Genomic DNA, 22,288 nt, shown 5'->3' with positions numbered 1-22,288 from the left:
TATTGTTCGAGTAATAGTTTGAAATCATCAGTTTGTCAGAACGTTGTCAAAATACACAGACAATTATGCCCGTTACAAATACTACAACCTGTTTACAGAGCCCCGGTTCCTCCTAAGAGCTCTACCCAACACCATGGAGGTATCTCTTTCTCCTCCCACAGAAAATACTATTGACTTGTATTATTGACTTCCCAGGAACTTATGACTTGTCCCATTTTTCCTTAACAAACATTTTGGTGCTAAATGCCTCTGAGCATATATAGGCTCTCTTCCCAAAGGCAATAGATCCTTTGGGGCTTCCAAGGGCCCCTGAGCATGTACAGAACATTTTTCCTTTCTGAATAAAATGTTCCCTCGCGTATCTGAAGACTGGAAGCGCATATCCCATGCCCCACCCCCAGGCTGCTTGGCTAGGGTGGTCTCTGGGGAGGCTAGTAGAGCAGAAGTGTGCCAGCTCCTTCCTGAATGAGTAGCTGGCCTGGCCGGCCCATGAGGCAAGCTGAGACTCCTAAATCAGTGGCCAAATGTCCTGGGCCGGCCCTAATGAGCAATGAGTGGTCCTGACTCTTGCAAAGCTATGAGTGACACCCCCTTACTTCTCCCACTGCTACGCCATGGTTGCCACTGGCAGAAGGGTGCTCGTGACATATTTGGCTATGGCTGGATGGTGTCAACTAACACAATGCAACTGGTGGCAACCCCATGTTATGTGTGCTGGCTGAAAGTGTATTGAGTGACAGAATGCTGGTGTGAAACAGCTACTTGCACTTTGAACTATGGCACCACAGTCACCTGCCATAGTCAGAATGCATTGCCCACAGGAAGGAAGGAAGGAAGGAAGGAAGGAAGGAAGGAAGGAAGGAAGGAAGGAAGGAAGGAAGGAGAAGGAAGGAAGGAGAAGGAAGGAAGGAGAAGGAGAAGAAGAAGAAGAAGAAGAGGAGTTTGGATTTGATATCCCGCTTTATCACTACCCGAAGGAGTCTCAAAGCGGCTAACATTCTCCTTTCCCTTCCTCCCCCAAAACAAACACTCTGTGAGGTGAGTGAGGCTGAGAAACTTCAGAGAAGTGTGACTAGCCCAAGGTCACCCAGCAGCTGCATGTGGAGGAGCGGAGACGCGAACCCGGTCCCCCAGATTACGAGTCTACCGCTCTTAACCACTACACCACACTGGCTCTCGAAGGAAGGAAGGAAGGAAGGAAGGAAGGAAGGAAGGAAGGAAGGAAGGAAGGAAGGAAGGAAGGAAGAGCACTTGTTAAATACCACCTTCTAGTTAGTGTTTTCAACCTTGTAGATGGTTCATCCAAGGTTTTATAAGTGTTGAGCAGTAGGAGACATAAAGATTCAGCTTTCCAGTGAGGAAAAAAGAGGACAGAATACCTTGGGGCTGAATTCCAATCTGCAAACCAGTTCTTTGTGTGGCTTATAAATTTTACCTGTGAGTGGTTTACCTTGCAGGGAGGGGTTTATTGGGTTTTTGGGGGGGTTGGTTGTTCTTGTTTCTATTATGCATTTTGTGTTTTATCTTGTGTTTTTATATTGTGAACTGCGCTGAGATCTAAGCAGTTCTCAAACCATGGGGCAGGTTTCTCTTCAAGTAGTGCAGGTCACCCTATTTATGGTAGTGTTGGTGTTAGATATTCCAGAGAAGGACAGAGTCCTGAGACAGGTGAATCCTCCTCCTCCAGCTTTGATCCAAGATCTGGGTAAGTGGGTGGGCAGCCGGGTGGGGTGTAACTGCATCCTCACTGTGATTGCTTTGTAGTAATTTTACTTTTGTGTGTGTGTGTGTGTGTGTGTGTGTGTGTGTGTGTATTTAGGAAGGGTGGGCAACATATCCTGTTGTACTCTTCTAAGGCCAGTAGTACCCCAGTCCACACATCTGTGATCATGACTGTAGAACACGAAAAGCTCTGTGTGTTGATATTTGAAACAGATGATTAGTGTTGCATTAGGAGGGCTTGCAAGGTAGAGTAAATTCAGAACGGCGGACAACTTTGAATTGTTTGAGAAAAACTCCTCAAATAGCAGCCAGTATAAAAACATCTGTCCAGTCTAATTTTTAGAGTCTGTTAAAGCTAAAATAGCCATTTTAGTGCATCTCAGAAAATTACCATATGTATTGTATTATTATTATTTACATGCATAAGTCATTAATTTATTGTGTGTTACAAGCTATACTGTTCTGTATTTCAATTTTACGTTATTTGTACATTGTAAATATTTGTAACGTTTTGTTAGAAGCAACATAGGTACATGTCCCACACAATGGTAAAATGTATGCTAACTTGCCATGTTTATAATTGTTCCTTCCAATGGACATAAGGGCATTCATAAAATAAATACTTGAAGACTATCAGAGTAATGTGCCTGAAGTGCAATAGGTTTATCCAATGTTAGTCCACAGAGTAGACCCACTGAAATAAATGGACCCAAGTTAGCCATTTCTATTAATTTCAATGTGTTTACTCTGAGTAGGGTTACAGACTAATGGATTTTGGAGTGGGCTTTATGAAATTTTACTTCTGTGTCTTGTTAATAGTTCTATCTCAGTTTAGGCATGGCAAAACCACTGAAGCTATGTATTTCTTTTCCCCCTTGGTCAGCACTTTCCATGCAATGGGCAGTTGTGTTTGCTTGCTTCCTCTGTCATTCATTGAAAGCCTTTGCCAGGTTTACATGCAAAAAGCTTATGATTCTTAACTGTTTAGTGCAGTTTAAATAAACATACCTTTCTCCCTGAGGAATCATCCTATATACCCTGTTTCCCCTATTTTAAGACACAGTCATAAAATAAGCCATGGCAGGATTTTTAAGCATTCAAGGAATATAAGCCATACCCCGAAAATAAGACATAGTGATAGGCGCAGCAGTAATGCCGGCTGCGGCAGCAGGAGGGGGGGGGGGGAATAAGACATCCCCTGAAAATAAGCGATAGTGTTGTTGTTTTTTGAGGAAAAAATAAATACCGGTATAAGACGGTGTCTTAAAATAGGGGAAACATGGGCATACTAATAGTGAAGTCCGTTCTATAAGTGCTTGTCCTTATATGGCCAAAACAGTACCATCCCCACAGAAGAGGGGAGGTATCTATTCAGCACACTTGGCCCCATGAACTTACTTGCCACTGGTTGGTTTCATGACCTTTTAATGGTGACCTGATCGCTTTCAGTTTAGCCCCAAAGTTGGAGATCCTATGCCTACCTTCAGGAAATCACGTTATGTAGTACACAAAGTACTTAACTATTCCTATTAGGCTACTTCATTCATTACTCTATTTGAGAAACAGAGATCTGTGGAAATAAAGAGCAAGTAATTGGGGAAATTCTCAAGGAATTCACCCAATTCGCAAAAATTTGCAAAAATAAATGGAGAGGATAATCCCAAAACAGGCCAATATAAACAGTGGTTTAATTTACTCTCTCTCTAAAATAAAGCCTTAAATTAATGTTTCTGTAACACTGATATGCAATGGTTTCTTGTGGAATAACAGAATGTCCAGTTAATATAAACTTCCTTTTGATCTATTTTGAAAATCAAGGCCAGTCAGTTGTCATGTCAACCAAGTCCTTGGGCTGATGGAACTACAAGTCCCAGGGTGTGTGATTTAATCATGGGATGGCCCCATGAACTTACTTGCCACTGGTTGGTTTCATGACCTTTTAATGGTGACCTGATCGCTTTCAGTTTAGCCCCAAAGTTGGAGATCCTATGCCTACCTTCAGGAAATCACGTTATGTAGTACACAAAGTACTTAACTATTCTTATTAGGCTACTTCATTCATTACTCTATTTGAGAAACAGAGATCTGTGGAAATAAAGAGCAAGTAATTGGGGAAATTCTCAAGGAATTCACCCAATTCGCTTTCCATGTGCCTATGTTTAGATCCTATATAGCCTTATTATCAGGGACAGCCCACCTATGAGGCAAGGGGAGGAGACTTCCTCAGGTAACAGGATCCACAGGGGCAGCAGATTCCAGTGTAGATCTTTATTTCCCCCTTGTTCCTGATGTAAATCTTCACTCACACCTTTTTCCCTGGCAAGGAGGGATTCCATTTTGTGGTTTGCCTCAGGTGCCAAAATGCCCTGGGCCGGTCCTACTCATTATTACCTTCATTATTACCTTTGCTGGAAATAATTTTAAGCATCTGATAATAGGCCTCAGAATAAAAATGTCTTTCGAGCATTTTTCCATTGCTCAGGCTGGTGAAAATAAAGCAAGTGTCCCTTTTCACAGTTAATAAGTAACTTACAAGCATCCCATTTGCAATGTGTTATGCTGCCCACGGAGTAAAGAACTCTAGTCCATCTGTCTGCCTTTGGTGGTGTTTTGGGTTGTTTAAGGCAGGACAAACAGTATTTAAAAAGGAGCTAGAGATTAATGACCAAGCACACATTTCCTCTCTTTTGAAAAACTCCAGTCAGTAACTAGTGATCCTGTTGTGTAATAACATTAGTCTGTTATCTCCTCATGGGCAATTCACCACTAAGGACTGCTATTCTGACAACACTGAAAACTTGTTTTTCCTTTACAAAGGAAACAAGTACCTGATTTCCGACAGCCCTCCCCGCATATAATAATAAAAAATATTTTTATTATACCCCACCCATCTGGCTGGGTTGCCCCAGTCACTCTGGGCAGCTCTCAACACATATAAAAACATAATAAAATGTCAAACATTAAAAACGTCCTGATACAGGGCTGCCTTCAGATGTTTTCTGAAAGTTGTACTGTGAAGTTGTTTGTCTCCTTGACATCTGATGGGAGGGCATTCCACAGGGTGGGTGCCACTACCGAGAAGGCCCTGTGCCTAGTTCCCTCTAACTTCTCTTCTCATAGTGAGGGAACTGCCAGAAGGCCCTCAAAGCTGGACTGCAGTGTGGACAGGGGTGGAGATGCTCCTTCAGGTTTTATGTTCTATCAGTTCTGATAGTAACAACCCTTTGTTTGATAGGACAGGAGAACTGCCCAGACCTCACACTGCCCTGGGTGGAAGTAATTTGCATGTATCTGTGCATTGAATCTGGCACTCCCTTGGATTAAGGAAGCTTCCTAAAAAAAAAAGCTTAGAAATTTAAACCCCAGGATCACTGTCCTATGCATGTCTACTGGGAAGTAACTTCCCTGAATTCAATGGGATTTTCTTCTAGGTATATGTGTGAATAACACAGGTTGGCAACCTGTTATAAGGGGTCACATGTGACTTGTGCTTCACTTTACATGGCACCCTCCCCCCGCTGCCAGCACCTTCCAAAGCTAGCCAATTCTTCCATCCCATCAGTTCCCCCCCCCCCGTCCTGGCCCCCTGGTATTTGCAGTATGGGGTGCCACTGAGTACCAAAATCTCAATGCTGCGGCACTCAGCCCCCCCCCCCTTTAGTGGCTTTCCAATAAGCAAGTGGTTGGTGAGTACAAGATGCTGGACTAGGTGGGCCTTTGGTCTGATCCACCAGGGCTCTTGTGGTTTTTTTTACATCTATGTAAACCCATTGGGAGCAGTCATTAGGAGTTTCGGGACAAGGTGCCGATCATTATGCTGATGACGCCCAGCTTCATTTCTCGATAATATCTGAGTCAGGTGTGGCTATGTAAACACTGGATGAAACAGAGGGCTGGATGCGGGCCAATAAACAGAGTTTCAATCCTTTCAAGATGGAACTGCTGTAGATGAAGAGATGTGCCAGTTGCCTGTTTGGGATGAGGATACATTCCCACTAAAGGAACAGATCGGCAACTTCGTGTGCTCCTAGATCCAGATTTGACTACGTTATCTCAGTGGTTTAAAAAGTTTGTTCGTTATGCCCAGTACTATCTTTCTAGAAAAAGAGGTAACAGAATTAGGGCTACTATATCTAAAAAAGTAAAATTCCTGACACCCGCAAAATTGTTGAACCTTTTTGGAGAACAAACCCACATTGTTGAGGGAAACCTCCCCCCCAATGTGATTTTAAGCTTTTGGAGCTGTTTCCGCTGCTTTTTCCATCCCTCGGGTCAGAAAAAAATCTGAAGTTATCCACTTCACTAAAAAATGGTGCCAATCTGTTGCAAATTCTCCCCTGAGAGCTTTGGCGGTGGAAATAGAAGGGTTTTTGTAGTAAACCAAGAAATCAGGTCTCGACGCCTACGCCTTCGGAAAAACATTTTGTTGGGGGAAAAAATCCCTAACCCGCGCGGTCACAGTTTCACCAAAAATCTGACATTATCCAATTCACTCAAAAATGGTGCCAATCTCTAGCAGATTCTCCCCTGAAAGGTTTGGAGGTGGAAATAGAACTGTTTTTTTAAATCATGAATTAAGAAATACGGCCTCAAAAAAATCTGCCGGGGGCCGGGGCAGGCCGGGCCGTCCTCTTATATACCTGTTGGGATTGACAAGGCATCTCACCCTCACCTGAATCTCATAGCTCTCCTGGAGCTGCCTCTGATTAGTTATTATTTAACTCTTGGGGGAAATAATTAGCATCACACATCATGTGCATGGAAGTTGCCAAACCAATTAACCAACTAGAAGGATTACTGTTAATAGCACAAGTTCTCCTATAACTTGATATTGCTGGATAGTTTTGATGAACTGCAAAACCATTTTTAGTTTGCTTTCTGTTGCCACCCTGGATTTTGGAGCTTTATAATTTAGGAAGACTTTGGAAGAACTGGTTGACAAGTCTTATCAGTATGAGTGGATTTCATTTGCTGCTATTCTGGGCTTCTGGTGCACCAGGGTTTACACCAGCGTAATAGAGTTGGCCAGGATGCCAGAAGGGATACAATTTACGAGCTTTCTCCATCATCTGCACATTGTGGCTGGTCTGTGACAGTAAGAATAAAATTCATTATCTGCACAGCAGGGGGTGTTCAGTCAACAGTGCAAAGGCCCCCCTGACACCATTTTTATATCCGAAAATCAGGACATGTCAGGAATTTTCCAGACGTATGGCAAGCCTAGCTGGAACTCGCCATGAACACCTCCCTCATTCTCCCTCATTCAGAATGGTAATGGCGGCCACTTGAGAGGTGCTGGAACTGAGTTCTGGTGAGTTCCGGCTTAAAAAGCCCTGGTTATACCACATAGATCTATTTATATGATTATTCAGTATATATGATTATTCAGTATAAAAGTTGCATTTTTTTCAAAGTAACCCAATAAAATGTTGTGGGGCTTGCTTTTCTGGACACCTGCATAGGACTGGAAAGTCTAATCTGATGTAGCCGTGGTGAAAATCAAAACAGGGCAGCCTTTATTCTAGATTAGTTAATCCAGAACACTTTTGTCACTGGTTCTACACATTATCAGCCTGACTGTGCCGCTATTAGCATGAGGCTCCCGATGGATTATCCCTGAGGGAATGTAGGTCTCAACAGAGACAGACAGACAAACAGAGAGAGGTTCTTTCCCCTGACTGTCTTCCTGGAACTACCGTATATGTTGAATAAAAGGACATTATCTTTCATTAATGACTGCAAATTAGTGAAGTTTTTTTATCTGTACAATGAAGGCTGAATACACACTATATTTTTAAAAGTACTTTCAAAGCACACACACACTGCCCCCAATAATAATGGGAACTGTAGTTTACCTCACAAATAGCTATAACTCCCAGCACCCATAACAAACTATGGATATGTGCTTTAAAGCTGTGACGTGTTCTTAGCCAAAGAATCAGTGAATAACTGTTTGTTTTCAAGAGATATTTAATTCTCTATTCTGAGTAAAGATGATAAATTCTTATAGACAGAGGTCAGGATTATCAACAGCTGCTTCTACTGTCAGATATATTATGCCTCTGAATCCCAGCCGCTGGGAATATCCTATGTCCAGAAAGAGTGATGCTGTCATGGCCTACTTCGAGGCAAAGGTCCAGGCCCCACTCAGCTGGGCATCATTATTACCACATTATGAAACAATGGCATCTTACCAAAAAATAAAAAAGCAGGTATGGGAAACCTTTGGCCCTCCAGATGTTGCTGAACTACAACTCCCATCAGCCTCAGCAAGCATGGCAAATGGCCCGGGATGATAGCAGTTGTAGTTCTGTGACATCTAAAGGGCCAAAGTTTCCCCACAGCTGGTCAAAAGAGTCTCCTTATGTGGGCTTGCCATATGTCCTCTTTTTCCAGGACACACTGCCTTTTTCAGGAGTATGTAAAATGAGAGTTGTCATAGCGACACATAGCTGCCAAGTTATCCCTTTTTTACAGGGATTTTCCCTTATGCTGAATAGGCTTCCTCGCGAGAAAAGCGAAAACTTGGCAGCTATGACATAGCTAAAAGTAGAAGTCGGCAAATGTGGCCTCCATTTTGCTCTCCAAAATATGGCAGCCTTGATAGTTGAAGCTGTGTGCATTAGCACGCATTCCCATCGAAAGAGGTGGGCCTCCATAAGGTCATTTAGTTCAGAGTCTTAAATTATCTAACCACTTCACGGTTCAGAAGTACTTTGGGAGTTCCACAGAAATCACACACCTATTTCTTCGCCATAAGATGACACTTACCTCACAAGACGTATTTTGACAAAGTGAGACCAAGCAGTAGGTGAGTCACATTCCTATGTGGCAGAGCATAAATGAGCACAATATCTAGTCAACTGATTATGTAAGCCAATTCTATGAATTCAAGATCCAATCTTCATGGGTGTGACCCAAACTTGACCACCAGCGATAAGAAGGCAAAACAGAAAGTGCAGTGTAACTAAACACTAATTTTAGTCATTCCCCCACAGCAGTGAGTATGTTTATATAATAAATCTCTCATTCATTATACGATGGACTCATGAAAAACTACAAAAAAAACTTCGAGGCCCATAGAATATATGTTTGCAGCATGCATAGCAAATCCTTCATGCTGCACTTGTATCTTTCATCTGCAGCTAATTTCATCCTAAACCATTTAGCAGCCCTGCACATGCACAATACCTTTGATTGCCAAGTGTCTCGTGTTTCCATGTTAAAATTCATAGGTAAGAATGTTCCTGAGGTAAATACTTTAATGTGTTATTCACAGACATTCCAGGAGCTGTAGACAGAGTTCCAAAATCAGATAGGACTTACGGAATCATTGAGAAATGTTGACTTTTCAAGAACTGCTCTCTGTAGGGATGGGAAAGATGTGACGTTCCAGATTTTGTTAGACTACGGCTCTCATCACACCTGACCATTGACCATTTTGGTGCTGATGGGAGTTGTAGTCCACAACATCTGGAGAGCCACAATCCCTGCTATAGATGAGAAGCTGACAGACTTTTCGTTCTTGCTGAATAAACGTTGCGACACCAGCCCACACTCTGCTTAAGCAATTTCCATTATTGCTTCAGTCATTTCAGTTCCGTTGAATTTTTTTCCCGAGCTCTGAAGAAACCAGAATGTTATCTCAGGCACAGGTGAGATGTGAGTCTGTTTTGGGAGTTTTCTTTTGACTAACAAATGAAGTCCTTTGTAAATCTGTATTGCTAGTAGCTATAAAACATTGCAAAAGCAGTAAAATGCCTACTAGCAGAGACATGACATAGCTAAATATACTATCTGTTTAAAAGACAATCAAAATTAAAATGAACTCTGAAACTTCCTGAGGTTGCTGTTAGGTTTAGCCTGCTGAAATGAATGAATCACTTTGACAAACCACTGACATTTGGTTCAAAATCCTCACTCAATTTTTTTTTAAAAATTACTTAATTTTTATTTTATTTTTTGCTGCAACAGGGAACAAAGCAGGATAAATACGCATATTTACTGCATAACAAGTAAATCACCATGGGAAGAATTCAACGTGACACTAATGAGATCTCCTTATCAGTGTGACCATTTCTGCTTGCCTGGTGGAGCAATTCCCACCTCTTCCTCAAAGAGAGGCAGACATACTTGCTTGGTCATTTCAGAGCCCAACACACTCAATAGAACTAGCTTCCCCCATACTCACTCTCCACTCTTATCCAGAGCTTCACATGCAGATTGAGAGTTGGACTCAGAATTTCAAATTGCCATTGGTGCCTTGGCTATAATTAATGTTGTGCAGATACCTGATTATTGTCTTCCAAAGTAACAACTCTATTCCAAACTTAAAAATGGAAAGTGTAATTCTGGTGGTCAACAAAAGAGGTTTAAAGACTGTCTCAAGGCAAATCTTAATAAATGTAGTATAAACACTGACAACTGGGAAACACTGGCCTGCAAGTGCTCCAGTTGGAGAACACCCTTTACCAAAGGTGTCATGGACTTTGAAGACACTTGAACTCAGAACTCAAGGGAGAAACGTGCTAAGAGGAAGACATGCTTGGCAAATCCACACCGTGTTCAACTCCTGCCCGGATGTCCCCACTGTGGAAGGACGTGTGGGTCCAGAATTGGCCTCCACAGTCACTTACGGACTCATTGTTAAAACCGTGTTTATGGAAGACAATCTTACTAGACTATGAGTGATCGCCAAAGACAAAGAGAGAAGTAATGATACACTACATGTTGTTGTTGTTTAGTCATTTAGTCGTGTCCGACTCTTCGTGACCCCATGTACTGTTCACTTCGTGACCCCACTACATGTACTGTTTCTCAAATTTTCAAATATGTAGCCAGGTTCTACTATTCAAGTCCTGCCTGCCAGATAATGAATGAAATAGTTTACTGGGGATGCTGTGCAGTTAACACCCACAAGACGGCAAGTACCTCAAATCATTTCTTAGTCTATTTATTCTTTGAACAGTGCAGGGAGGATATCTGCACACAAATGAGCAGGGGGCAGCTTTCAGATTTCAAAAAGTTATTCTAATTTGAATTGGCATTCCTTCTGTTGGCACCTGAGGTGGGAGAAGCACGCATTGAGGATATAAATCAGGCTAAGCCTGAGTGAAAGGGTCAGCTGGGGTCATTGGCATTAAGATCTCCACCGTCTCAAGGACCTGAGTAGTGCCAGTAAATGCCTGCAAGAAAATCACAGCTTAATACTTGTATATTCGTTTAGACTGCCAGAAAGATCTAATTGTGCAGATGCTACTGAGAAGCCTCATGAGTGGAAATCCCAACTGCCATCCATTCTGAAACCAGCATAAAACCCGAGAATTGAGTGTTCTGACCCTGCAATGAGCTGGAGAGACATCTCTGCAGAGTGTAAGTACAAGTCACAGATAGAGTTGCCAGACTCAATAGAGGACGGGACTTCTGTCCCTTTAACTGCCCTGCTCTCTTCTGAGTCTGTAAACCTTAAAGAGAAACCAGCAGACCCTTTGCTTGGAAATTAAACAAAGGGTCTGCTGGTTTCTCTTTAAGGTTTCCCGACTCAAAAGAGAGCAGGGCAATTAAAGGCACAGAAGTCCTGTCCTCTATTGAGTCTGGCAACCATAGTCACAGAACAAAACCAACGCCGTGGCAAAATGGTTCAGAAGATATCGCAGTCAGTGTATTCACAGGTGACTATCATATATAGGCTAAATATTCAAAAAATAGGTCCCACTCTATGAGTATTGTATAGATGATTGTGATCTTCATTTTATTTAATTTGTTGTTGTTGTTGTTGTTGTTGTTGCTGTTGCTGATGTTACATTAATATCCAGTCTCTCCTCTACCATGGAACCCAGGGCAATGTAGATGTCTTTCTTAGACACCACTCAGGAAAGTGGTGGCCTCAGATATCGTCAGACCAGCCCCTGGGATTTGTTCATTGGTGATTGCTAAAATATGTGTATTTAGGCTCGGTGTTTTGCTCTTTCAAGGAAGCAATCCTCAGTCCAGTGAGACCTACTCACAAGTAAGCACACATAGGGCTGAAATCCTTACCAAAACAATTATGGATGTGCCTTAATGATTCTGCCTGAGCTCCCTCCCCCATCACTTCAAGCAGGTCTGCTCAGTTGGTGACCCAGCAAGTTAATTCTACCAAGAGCTTGGTAATGGGGTGGCCTGCCTGGGGTGGCATAGACAGGTTGTCAAGGACCTGGTATACCACCGTCAATGGCTGCTGGGTGAGCTATGTCTGGCTCAGTGGGTCAATGAAATGGGCAGTCCTGATTTAAATTCCCCTTTATCTTTGGCCTGCATTTCATGTGGCTGCTGTAATTGGTGCTCTCCTTGAGCCTGCAGGGTATAATTAGTTTTCTATCTGACAGAGATTTAAGAGATAAAAACCTCATGGAGAAAGATCCATAGGTACTCAATTGCAGTGCCTTACTAGTATCTTATGCTGATGACACCCCATGTGAACGATTTACATCTCTAGAACCTGAATTTCCTGGTGGGAGGATAAGTGGAGATGCCTGTGGTGCTCCTTAAAGAATTTATCAAGCATTTCTACAAAAGTATCAATGTGGGTATCGCTTTAAAGTAAAGCTTTTTTTCTGGTCCCACTTATCACTAGCATGTGCCACTCAGAAAGTGGTTTTCAGGCTGAGAAAGGTTCCTCACTTCTGACAGAAAGTGCTTAGGGAAGCACCGAAGAACCACATGTTACTGTCTCTTTCTTCTTGAGTTTTGTTCTGCTGATGGTTTGTGTGCTGTGTTGTTTTTTTAGGGTGAATGTTTGTGATTTATTTTTACCGGCTCTAAATTTTTAATTGTTTTTGTACTGTACTGTATTTTAATTGTATGACACCTTGGGAGGGTTTAAATAATTACTGTAAATCAGGGCTTTTTTTCAGCCTGAACTCAGTTCTCAGGTGGGCGCCATTGCCATTATAAAAGAACTAGTGTTGTTCAGCCCGTTTAGAAAACGGGCGCTAGAGGATATGTGAGAGCGTGCGCGCGCGGCTGCTGGTTGGGAGGTTGGGGGAAGAGTGAGAGCGGAGGGAATCGGCGTTTCCGCGCAGGCGCGCACGCTGCTCCGTAACCCATCTCACTGAATCCTTACTTGAAATCTTGGAGCAGGACACGGGAGCGTGCGCGCGCGGGTGCTGGTTGGGAGGTTGAAATCAAGAGAGGGTTGGGCGGGGCAGAGGGCAGGGGAGAAGCGGGCAGGGTCCTGCCTGCTCCTAGGCGGGGCTTCCACACCTCGTCAGTGTGTGAAGCTTGAGACAAATACTGTAAGGTACTACCATAATGAGTGGCGATAACAATTACAAAGGCAAACAGGGGCTTTCTGGGACGGTGGCAACGGAGCGGGTATCTTTTCTGCACTTGAGGGGAGCCGCGCTCATGGGAGAAAGGTGTCTCTCTTCCCCCACCTCCAGTACGACGGCGAAGTTTGTTTTGTCTTGGGGGGATGAGCCTCCCTCCCTCCTTCACACCCTGAGACGCTGACTTTCCCAGGAGCAGTCACCCGCTTTCGCCCCATTGTGAACCCGGCGGGCGGCGGCACCATCCCGACTACATCCACGGCGACCCTCCCTGCCTTCAAGACGGCTTTGTCAGAGGCACAGCGATCTGCGTCCCGAGGAGCGCATGGTGTTGGGCGGCTGGGCTGGCTGAGTGGGTGGGTGGGGGCACCGTCCCTTGACGGAGGAAGTTCCGCCGACGAAATGGTAGGCAGAGGGGTGGGGGGACTTGCTGCTAGTCGCCGGTGGCCGGGGAGGGTAGGAGGGGGGGAAAGCAGCCTTCTCCTCCTCACGCTTTAGCGCAACTGCAGTGAGGTGCTTGTCCGGCCGGGAGCAGCGGTTGGCAGAGGGGTGGGGGGTGGGGAGAGCGCGCGCGTCCAATCCCTGTGTCCCTGGTTGTCTCTGCTGTCCAATCCCTGTGTCCCTGGGGGACATGTGCAGTGACCCAGGGACACACGGGACAGCTTGGACGCAGGGACAACTTGGACATTATTATATAGGATAAGGAAGGCATTCATGGTGAGTTCCGGCACCGATTTCTCTAGAGAAATAGCACTGCTGTAATAATAATAATAATAACAATAATAACAATAACAATAACAATAATAACAATAACAATAACAATAATAATAATAATAATAATAATAATAATAATAATATATTATTTATACCCCGCCCATCTGGCTGGGTTTCCCCAGCCTCTCTGGGCGGCTTCCAACAGAAAAATAAAACACAATAATCTATTAAACATTAAAAGCCTCCCTGAACAGGGCTGCCTTCAGATGTCTTCTAAAAGTCATCTGTTGGGAGGACATTCCACAGGGCAGGCGCCACCACTGAGAAGGCCCCCTGCCTAGTTCCCTGCAACTTGGCTTCTCGCAAGGAGGGAACCGCCAGAAGGCCCTCGGTGCTGGACCTCAGTGTCCGGGCAGAATGATGGAGGTGGAGATGCTCCTTCAGGTATACCGGACCGAGGCCATTTAGGGCTTTAAAGGTCAACACCAACACTTTGAATTGTGCTCGGAAACATACTGGGAGCCAATGTAGATCTTTCAAGACTGGTGTTAAGTGGTCTCGGCGGCCGCTCCCAGTCACCAGTCTAGCTGCCGCATTCTGGATTAGTTGTAGTTTCCGAGTCACCTTCAAAGGAAGCCCCACGTGGAGCGCATTGCAGTAGTCCAAGCGGGAGATAACTAAAACATGCTACACTCTGGCTAGACAGTCTGCAGGCAGGTAGGGTCTCAGCCTGCGTACCAGATGGAGCTGATAGACAGCTGCCCTGGACACAGACTTGACCTGCGCCTCCATGGACAGCTGTGAGTCCAAAATGACTCCCAGGCTGCGCACCTGGTCCTTCAGGGGCACAGTTACCCCATTCAGAACCAGGGAATCCTCCACACCTGCCTGCCTCCTGTCCCCCAACAACAGTACTTCTGTCTTGTCAGGATTCAACCTCAATCTGTTAGCCGCCATCCAATATTTCTGGCTATATTTGCTAACTTTATTGCCTACAACTTCCCTGTGTAACTCTAACAACATGCCAAGATATCATCATTACATCGCCTCACAATTAAGAGCATTCATTTGCCCACGCAAACATGTGCTTTGCATGCTTCGTACACAAAGATGTGCAGATAGAGAACTTCATTGGCATCACTTGCTGAATAAACACTGTGACACATTTTTGTTACAATGGTCAGGCTAGTGAAAGGCAGTCAAGAAAGAAAGAGAGGCACTATCACACCATGCTAAATCTAGTCTATCTTGCTGATAGACCAGATACAGTGGTTCCCAACAGGGGTCCGCGAGCTATGCCAGAGGGGTCCGCAAGATGCTATTAGAATAAATAATATATTAAATATATTTCGTATGATAACAGATTTTTTGTTTTGGCCGCTTCCTGCATGAGCAGAGTCTAGCACAAAACTAGAATTAGATAGAGGCAGTAGTTCTGCTGTATGCCGTTAGGTGGCGCTTTACAAACACTACTGTTTTGCAAAGAGGCAGTGCGCACATTCTACTAACGCTCACCTCCCCAAGATGCTTTGCGCGCGTCGGCTTCATTTGTGCGCTACTGCGCAGGTACCCTGTCTTCTCCATTCCCCTCTCTCCTCCCTGGCGCGCGCTGCCTCTTTGCAAAACAGTAGTGTTTGTAAACAAAGCGTTGTTTTTCGCGGAAGCTACAGTTCGCGTAGTTAAAAATGGACCGTTGGTTAAAAAGTGGTTCGTTAAAACGACAAAGGCCTACAGATGAAGAGGAAGATAATGCATTTGATGTTCAAGCAAGTAAGTCAGTGACTCTCGAACCGATCTTGTCAGTGTCCATTGAACCTAAATCGTCGGCGTCCCTTGAACCTAACCCTTCCAAGATCAGTGTTAAGCTTACTGGAAAAATTAGAAAATATAACTCTGATTACTTGGAAATCGGTTTTACGGTTTAATGGGGGTCCTTGTCACAATAGCGGCTCGATGAGGGGTCCTCGAGAAAATTTTGTTGGGAACCCCTGGACCAGAATATAGATTGTCAGCACTAGTATCAGCATACAAAACACAAAGCAGAGGGGTCATTACACTCACCAAAGAGAGCCCAAAGTTTGCGGTTTGCTCAGGGTTGCGATCCGTTTCCATTGCAGAATGGCATTGTGGGAAGTAACACAAAGAACATAGTCCTCTGCATCACTTGAGAGCCATCAAACTTCCCTCCCCTCTCTCTTCACTATCCTGTGTTCATCATTGCCTTGAATACTAATGAATGTTCACCATAATGGGCACTGCCCCAACTGCTAACTGAGCTCCCTTTCTTCAAGTCGAAGGGTTTTTCAGACGGGAGTTAGTGGCCAATATAGAGCAGATGCCATCTTGAAAGCAGCAGAGAGCTATTGAGAAATTGCTGTGGAGAAATCTGCTCCTCCAAAGCATGTTACTCTTGGATACTATTTGGGTTGTGCCAGAAGTCTCTAGCTGCCAACTTATACTGACGGGAAGATTCAATGAAACTGGAACGGGAAACAAAAGCCTCTGTGAAGTGCCCAAGTTGACGGGAATGGCGAGCACTTGTGGCAGATAGGTCCACACACTGCTGTCCTGATTTTGTTTCAGATGGCGGACAGATAGGGATGGTGGCTCTCGTCCTTTCCATCGCTGTTTGCTGGTTCATCAGAGACTGCCTAAAAGTGGAAGGCCTGAGGGGGAAGTATATCGTCATCACTGGATGTGATAGTGGCTTTGGCCATGCCCTGGCTAAGTACCTCGACCAGAAAGGATTCCGCATCATTGCTGCATGTTTCTCAAAGGAAGGGAGCCAGGAGCTACTGGCCAACACTTCCTTGTCATTGCAAACTGTAGAGCTTGATCTAACGGACCCTGGCAGTATTGACAAGGCTGTGGAGTTTGTGCGGGCAGAAACTGAGGGTGTAGGTAAGCAGCCCATAGAACACAGCCTTGCTTTCAAAAGACAGGGGGCACCTCGGGGCAACCTGAATTGAGCACCCATTCAGAATGGTTTGCTCAAAACTTGTTCAGATGGTCTACAATATCTGTGGGGTTTAAATGACATAGGCTTTTTCTTGAACATTAAGCCTGATTTGAGGCACTGGGGCTCCAGATTTCCCTAGGTATATGCATTTTACAGTGGTACCTCGGTTTAAGTACACAATTGGTTCCGGAAGTCTGTACTTAACCTGAAGCGTACTTAACCTGAAGCGAACTTTCCCATTGAAAGTAATGGAAGGTGGATTAATCCGTTCCAGGCGGGTCCGCGGAGTACTTAAACTGAAAGTACTCAAACCGAAGTGTACTTAAACCGAGGTATGACTGCATATTCATTCCAGTTCACAATTATACACAGTGCAAAATGTCAAGGTAAAAGTATTGTTCATGTGATATGATTTACTTCTGCTAGTATAAGAATGCATAGTGTTACAAATTATAGCCAGAAATTTTTCATATAGATGATACAGATATAGATATAGATATACAGTGGTACCTCAACTTACGAATGCCTTGACTTCCGAAGGTCCACAAACCCAGAAGTATTTTCAGCGTGCGTGCGTTCTGCACATGCGCAGAAGTAGCGTGTGCTGTCTGCGCATGCACAAAGCGCAAAATCACGCTTTGCACATGCGCAAAATGGACGCTTCGGCTTACGAAGGATTCGACATCCGAAGAGCACCGCAGAACGGATCGCCTTCGTAAGTCGAGGTACCACTGTATATAGATATAGATATAGATATAGATATAGATATAGATATAGATATAGATACAGATATAGTGTAACAATCTGAGGCCAGGACAAGTTTCCAAACCCACATTACCTGTTCATTCTCTGATATCCTTTCCATGCTTCTTCACATTATTATTTTTTTATTCCTAAAATATTCCAATAGGACTGTATGGCTTGGTAAATAACGCTGGGAGATCCATACCTATGGCCCCCACTGACTGGATGCAGCTGGATGATTTCTACAAAACTCTGGATGTCAATCTAATGGGGCTGATTGGGATTACCTTGAAGCTCCTCCCCCTCCTGAAAAAAAATAGAGGAAGGATTGTCAACGTGTCAAGTGTCCTGGGCCGCCTGGCATTCCTAGGGGGCGGCTATTGTGTGTCGAAATGGGGAGTGGAGGCATTCTCTGACACTTTGCGGTGAGTTGCTGTGGTCTTGTGGGTGACAGATGGTAGATTACTACTGTCTCTGTGATCATAGGGTTGTAGAGTTGGAAGGGATCCCAAGGGTCATCTAGTTGAAACCCCTGAAATGCAGGCATCTCAACTAAAGCGTCCGTGACAGATGACCATCCAACCTCTGCTTAAAAACCTCCAATGGAAAGAGGGTTCACCACCTCCTGAAGGAGTCTGCTCCACTGTCTAACAGTTCTTACTGTCAGAAAGTTCAATCCTATCTGTGACTGCCTGCAACTCAGGCTGAACTGACTGAAAAGTATAATTGTGGGTTCACGTGGAAAAGAAAACAGGAAGGCCAAAACTCATTTGTCACACCAACCATTTATAATAGCCAGTTGTAGGATTACTGTGGAAGAGGATGCATCAGGGCTACAGCATGGAAAAAGCAAAGTCGGGAGCACTTGCTTCCTCCATGGGTGGCACCATCTTGGATTTGCAGGAGGCAATACCCAGGCACAGATTCCACCTACAGGACCCCATTGTGGGTGAGAAGCCAGACGTCAGCATTGTCCGCTTGACATGCATAAGGTCCCATTGTCAATCTTCAACATCTCTGGCTAAGAAGATCTTGGGTAGCAGCAGGTGATCTTAATCTCTGCCTGGCATAGCTTGATCCCATTTATTCCAATGGGAAGGGAACCATAAGCAAACAAATAAGACTCATAATAATAATAATAATAATAATAATAATAATAATAATAATAATTTATTTATAGCCCACCCATCTGGCCGGGCCTCCCCAGGCACTCTGGGCTGTTTCCAACAGAAATATTAAAATACAATAATTTATTAAACATTAAAAGCTTCCCTAAACAGGGCTGTCTTCAGATGTCCAGGTGTCATGTGCCCTAACTTTCACCATTCTTTTATTAACATCCAGCAGGACATTGCATATGCCGTGTAGATCCTCTTCAGTTTCACCTGCCCCACAGCCTTAAGATTGCACCATTAATTGGATTGGTAAAACCCACCCCAAACTGATGGCAGTTTTTAAATTTTTTCTATTAGGAGGGATATGCATCATTTCGGAGTAAAGGTGAGCATTATCGAGCCAGGATTCTTTAAGACAGGAGTAACTAATATAGGGGACATTGAGAGAGACCTACACAGACTGTGGAACCAGCTGACTCCTGAGGCCAGAGACTCATATGGGGAGAAATACGTCTTTGATTGTAAGTGCAAATGTCCAGTACAAAACTTTGGGGTGGTTTTAATGCCTGGCGTTATACCGAACTTAATGTCGTGAAAATGAATAATTTTTGGCTTTGAATCATTTTGTTGACTGTGATGGGAAAGAGCTTCATTTTTGATAGGGAGGTATGGTGCGGGGTGGGAGGGGACCCTGAAACATTTCCTGAGTTGGAATGCCATTGATCAAATGCATTGGGAGATACATGCGTTTTCAAAAGATCACACTCCATGAAAGCGGAGAAAAGTGACCATGGGGAATTATTATTTGGAGGACCAACCCATAGCTCAATGGGAGTGCCTAGCTTTGCATACCAGAGGCCCTGGATTTAATCCTTGGCATCTCTAATTGCAAGAACCAGGTAACAGGCAGTAGGTAGGACCTCTTCCTGAGACCTTGGAGAGTCAGATTAGATGATACACAACTAGATAGGCAAATAACCTCACCTGCCATAAGTTCACCTTTGCTCTTCAACCAAGCTTTCACAGGAGCTAGGGAGGTCTCATAGATCCCGATATAGTCAAACATTACAGGTCGCATCCAAAACATCTTGCTGTATGTATATGCACTAGTCTCTTAAACTGGATTGCATTGACAAGGGAAACAGGAGGGCACCTTGTGAATGTAAAATAATCTTGGTGAATTGTGAGGCAGGCAAGATCCAACAAGCTGCTGTGCCGAGCCTTACTGAATCAGAATCTTCAGTGCTGAAAGTGCTCCCATCTTGTCCAAACTATAATGTGCTGCTACAAACAGAAACTGGCAAAATGCAACTTCACAATGGTACTTCTAGGACAAGACTGGCACAAAGACACCCCATGGGACACATTTAGAAAAACAGGTGCTCAGATGACTAATTGAAATTGTGTTAGCTGCAGGTAATGAGGTTTCACGCTGTATTTTATGCAGACTTGGCTGCTGTTGAATTAGGAGTTGCTGAGTTTTATGCGCAGCATTGACTAGTGGGGTGAAAGTGTTTGCACTGCTGCTTTAGAACTACAGTTGTGTTTTGATCTCTGTTCCCTTAGCTTTAAAAATCTGGATTCTCACTTGATTTGATGGGGTATTTTATCTTCCTAGCAGATTTAAGGCTGCAGAGGCTATCCATGAGAAGGCTGTGTGATCCTGATGTTTCTAAGGTCACAAAGTGTATGGAGCACGCCTTGACTGCCAAGTATCCAAGGACGCGCTATGGAGTTGGATGGGATGCAAAGTTCTTGTGGCTCCCGCTCTCCTATGCCCCCACATTCCTCTCTGACGCGATGCTGAGAATGCTTTTCCCACTTCCAGCAGGCGACAGTAATCCAGCAAAAAGATATCAAATAGACGTTTAAGGCAGGTGAAGGTGCCAACGTTTTGAAGCAAACTGTTGTCTCCATGGTGCTCTTATGGAGTCTTCTATCTTGCCTGGTGAATAGAACTTCTCTGAAATCTCAAATCACAGAATCATAGGATTGTAGAGGTGGAAGAGACACAAATCTAAATGAAATAAAATGCAACTGCTCAGTGTTGTGGGGAAATGTGCATGTTCATTTTTGCTTGTTTCATATTTCAATGCCCTGGCATTAAAAACAGATGCTGGAACTGAGTCTTGGCACAAATTAAGCCCCAAGAGTTTACAATGTTGAGCTTCTTAGAATTTTTTCTACTAGGAAATTATTGGTTCAGTACATGATTTGATGTGCACAATGGTCTTGGAAAAGGGACAGGATAAAGGTTTTGTTTGCTTAAGGTTTTCTGATTAATCATTAAAAACTAGCTCAATTAAGTTTACCTCCGTTCACCAGAAAGAGGGAAAGCCACACAACAGGACAGGACAGCAGCTCAAGAAAAGAAAAGATAATCCCACATTTTCTTCCACGCTACTTTGTGCGAATGCCAAGCAGGGCTCAAGATATTGAAATTAGATTTCTGTTAAATGCCTTGAAAGAGACCTAAATGGAACTTCCCTTCAAGAAACGGCTTCTAATCAGAAAATGTTGTTTGTCCTTGTGACAGGCGCAGGTTATCACCAATGAAAGAACTGAGATCTTAAAGCTGATTTAAGAGCATTGTTGCAATATAGATGTCTCCAGAGTTTATTACCCATTCATCAGCATTTTAGTGCAAATTTCTAATAAGCACATTTTAATGTGCAGTTTTGACTAATGTACATTTTTGCAAGCCATTTATCCTAATATAATGCACTTGGGATGTTATTTTCACTAACAACATCGTTATTATATATTATGCCGTTCCCATAATATATACACTTTGATAAACATCTGGAGAACTATACCACAAAATCCAGGTACATGCAAATTTCCAAGGCTAGCTTTCTCATTTTTCCCCTTTGCATCACTTTATTTAAAATTGAAAACTTTTCAATACACACACACATATAATAATAATTTTTTATTTATACCCCGCCCATCTGGCTGGGTTTCCCCAGCCACTCTGGGCGGCTTCCAACAGAAATATTAAAATACACTAATTTATTAAAGATTAAAAGCTTCCCTAAACAGGGCTGCCTTCAGATGTCCTCTAAAAGTCTGGTAATTATTTTTCTTTTTGACATCTGGTGGGAGGGCGTTCCACGGGGCGGGTGCCACTACCGAGAAGGCCCTCTGCCTGGTTCCCTGTAACTTGGCTTCTCGCAGCGAGGGAACCGCCAGAAGACCCTTGGCACTGGACCTCAGTGTCCGGGCAGAGCGATGGAGGTGAAGACGCACTGGCTAACTATTTTAGTTCACATATCATTTGGGAAAGTGTGAATCTGATAGATTCAGCTTTAAATATGTACAGTACTGAATCAAACTTCTCCATTCTTAGCAGCAACAGATCTTTACTCCTCATGCCATGCAACTTTGCAACTGACCCGTTTGCTGAAAAGCTACCTGAATAGGTCGTCTATGTGATTATGGATGTGGCTATTGACATTTCTGTGCTTGGACTAAGTGCGTTTGAAGCCACCACAATACCAGGGAGGGGCACCGTGGCCAATCACTAGATCTATCTCACAATAAATGACAGCCATGTCCTTAAGAGAGGAAAACACCTTGATTTAACCACGAAGCATTTCCACCACCATCACCCTCTGCGGACCTTTTCTGCAGCTTGCCACTTACTTGCATTTGGCTGCCAACAACCCCATGAACCTGAACAGTCTACATTTATTTAATCTTATTTGATAAGATTTATATATTGC

General features: G+C 43.8%; 1 protein-coding gene across 3 annotated transcripts; it reads left to right on the top strand.

The window, feature by feature from the left end:
- The first annotated feature begins 10,739 nt into the window (after positions 1 to 10,739).
- Positions 10,740 to 20,881, top strand: LOC118093706 (retinol dehydrogenase 5-like). Of its 3 annotated transcripts, none has more exons than XM_088660761.1 (5): positions 10,740 to 11,094; positions 16,329 to 16,646; positions 17,615 to 17,873; positions 18,921 to 19,084; positions 20,185 to 20,881. In XM_088660761.1, the coding sequence occupies exons 1-5, from the start codon at positions 11,067 to 11,069 to the stop codon at positions 20,433 to 20,435; spliced, it is 1,020 nt and encodes a 339-aa protein (XP_088516887.1). In that variant the 5' UTR covers positions 10,740 to 11,066; the 3' UTR covers positions 20,436 to 20,881. The 3 variants fall into 3 exon arrangements, with proteins under 3 accessions (XP_088516887.1, XP_088516885.1, XP_034989226.3); XM_088660759.1 differs by having other exon boundaries at positions 10,914 to 11,094; positions 20,182 to 20,881; XM_035133335.3 differs by lacking the exon at positions 10,740 to 11,094 and having other exon boundaries at positions 16,166 to 16,646.
- Positions 20,882 to 22,288: the final 1,407 nt, after the last annotated feature.

The sequence above is a fragment of the Zootoca vivipara genome, chromosome 1 (genome assembly GCF_965207765.1).
Source record: "Zootoca vivipara chromosome 1, rZooViv2.hap1.1, whole genome shotgun sequence".
Lineage (NCBI taxonomy): Eukaryota > Metazoa > Chordata > Lepidosauria > Squamata > Lacertidae > Zootoca > Zootoca vivipara.
The sequence above is the reverse complement of the archived record's forward strand: the minus strand, read 5'-3'. Positions and strand labels throughout refer to the sequence as shown.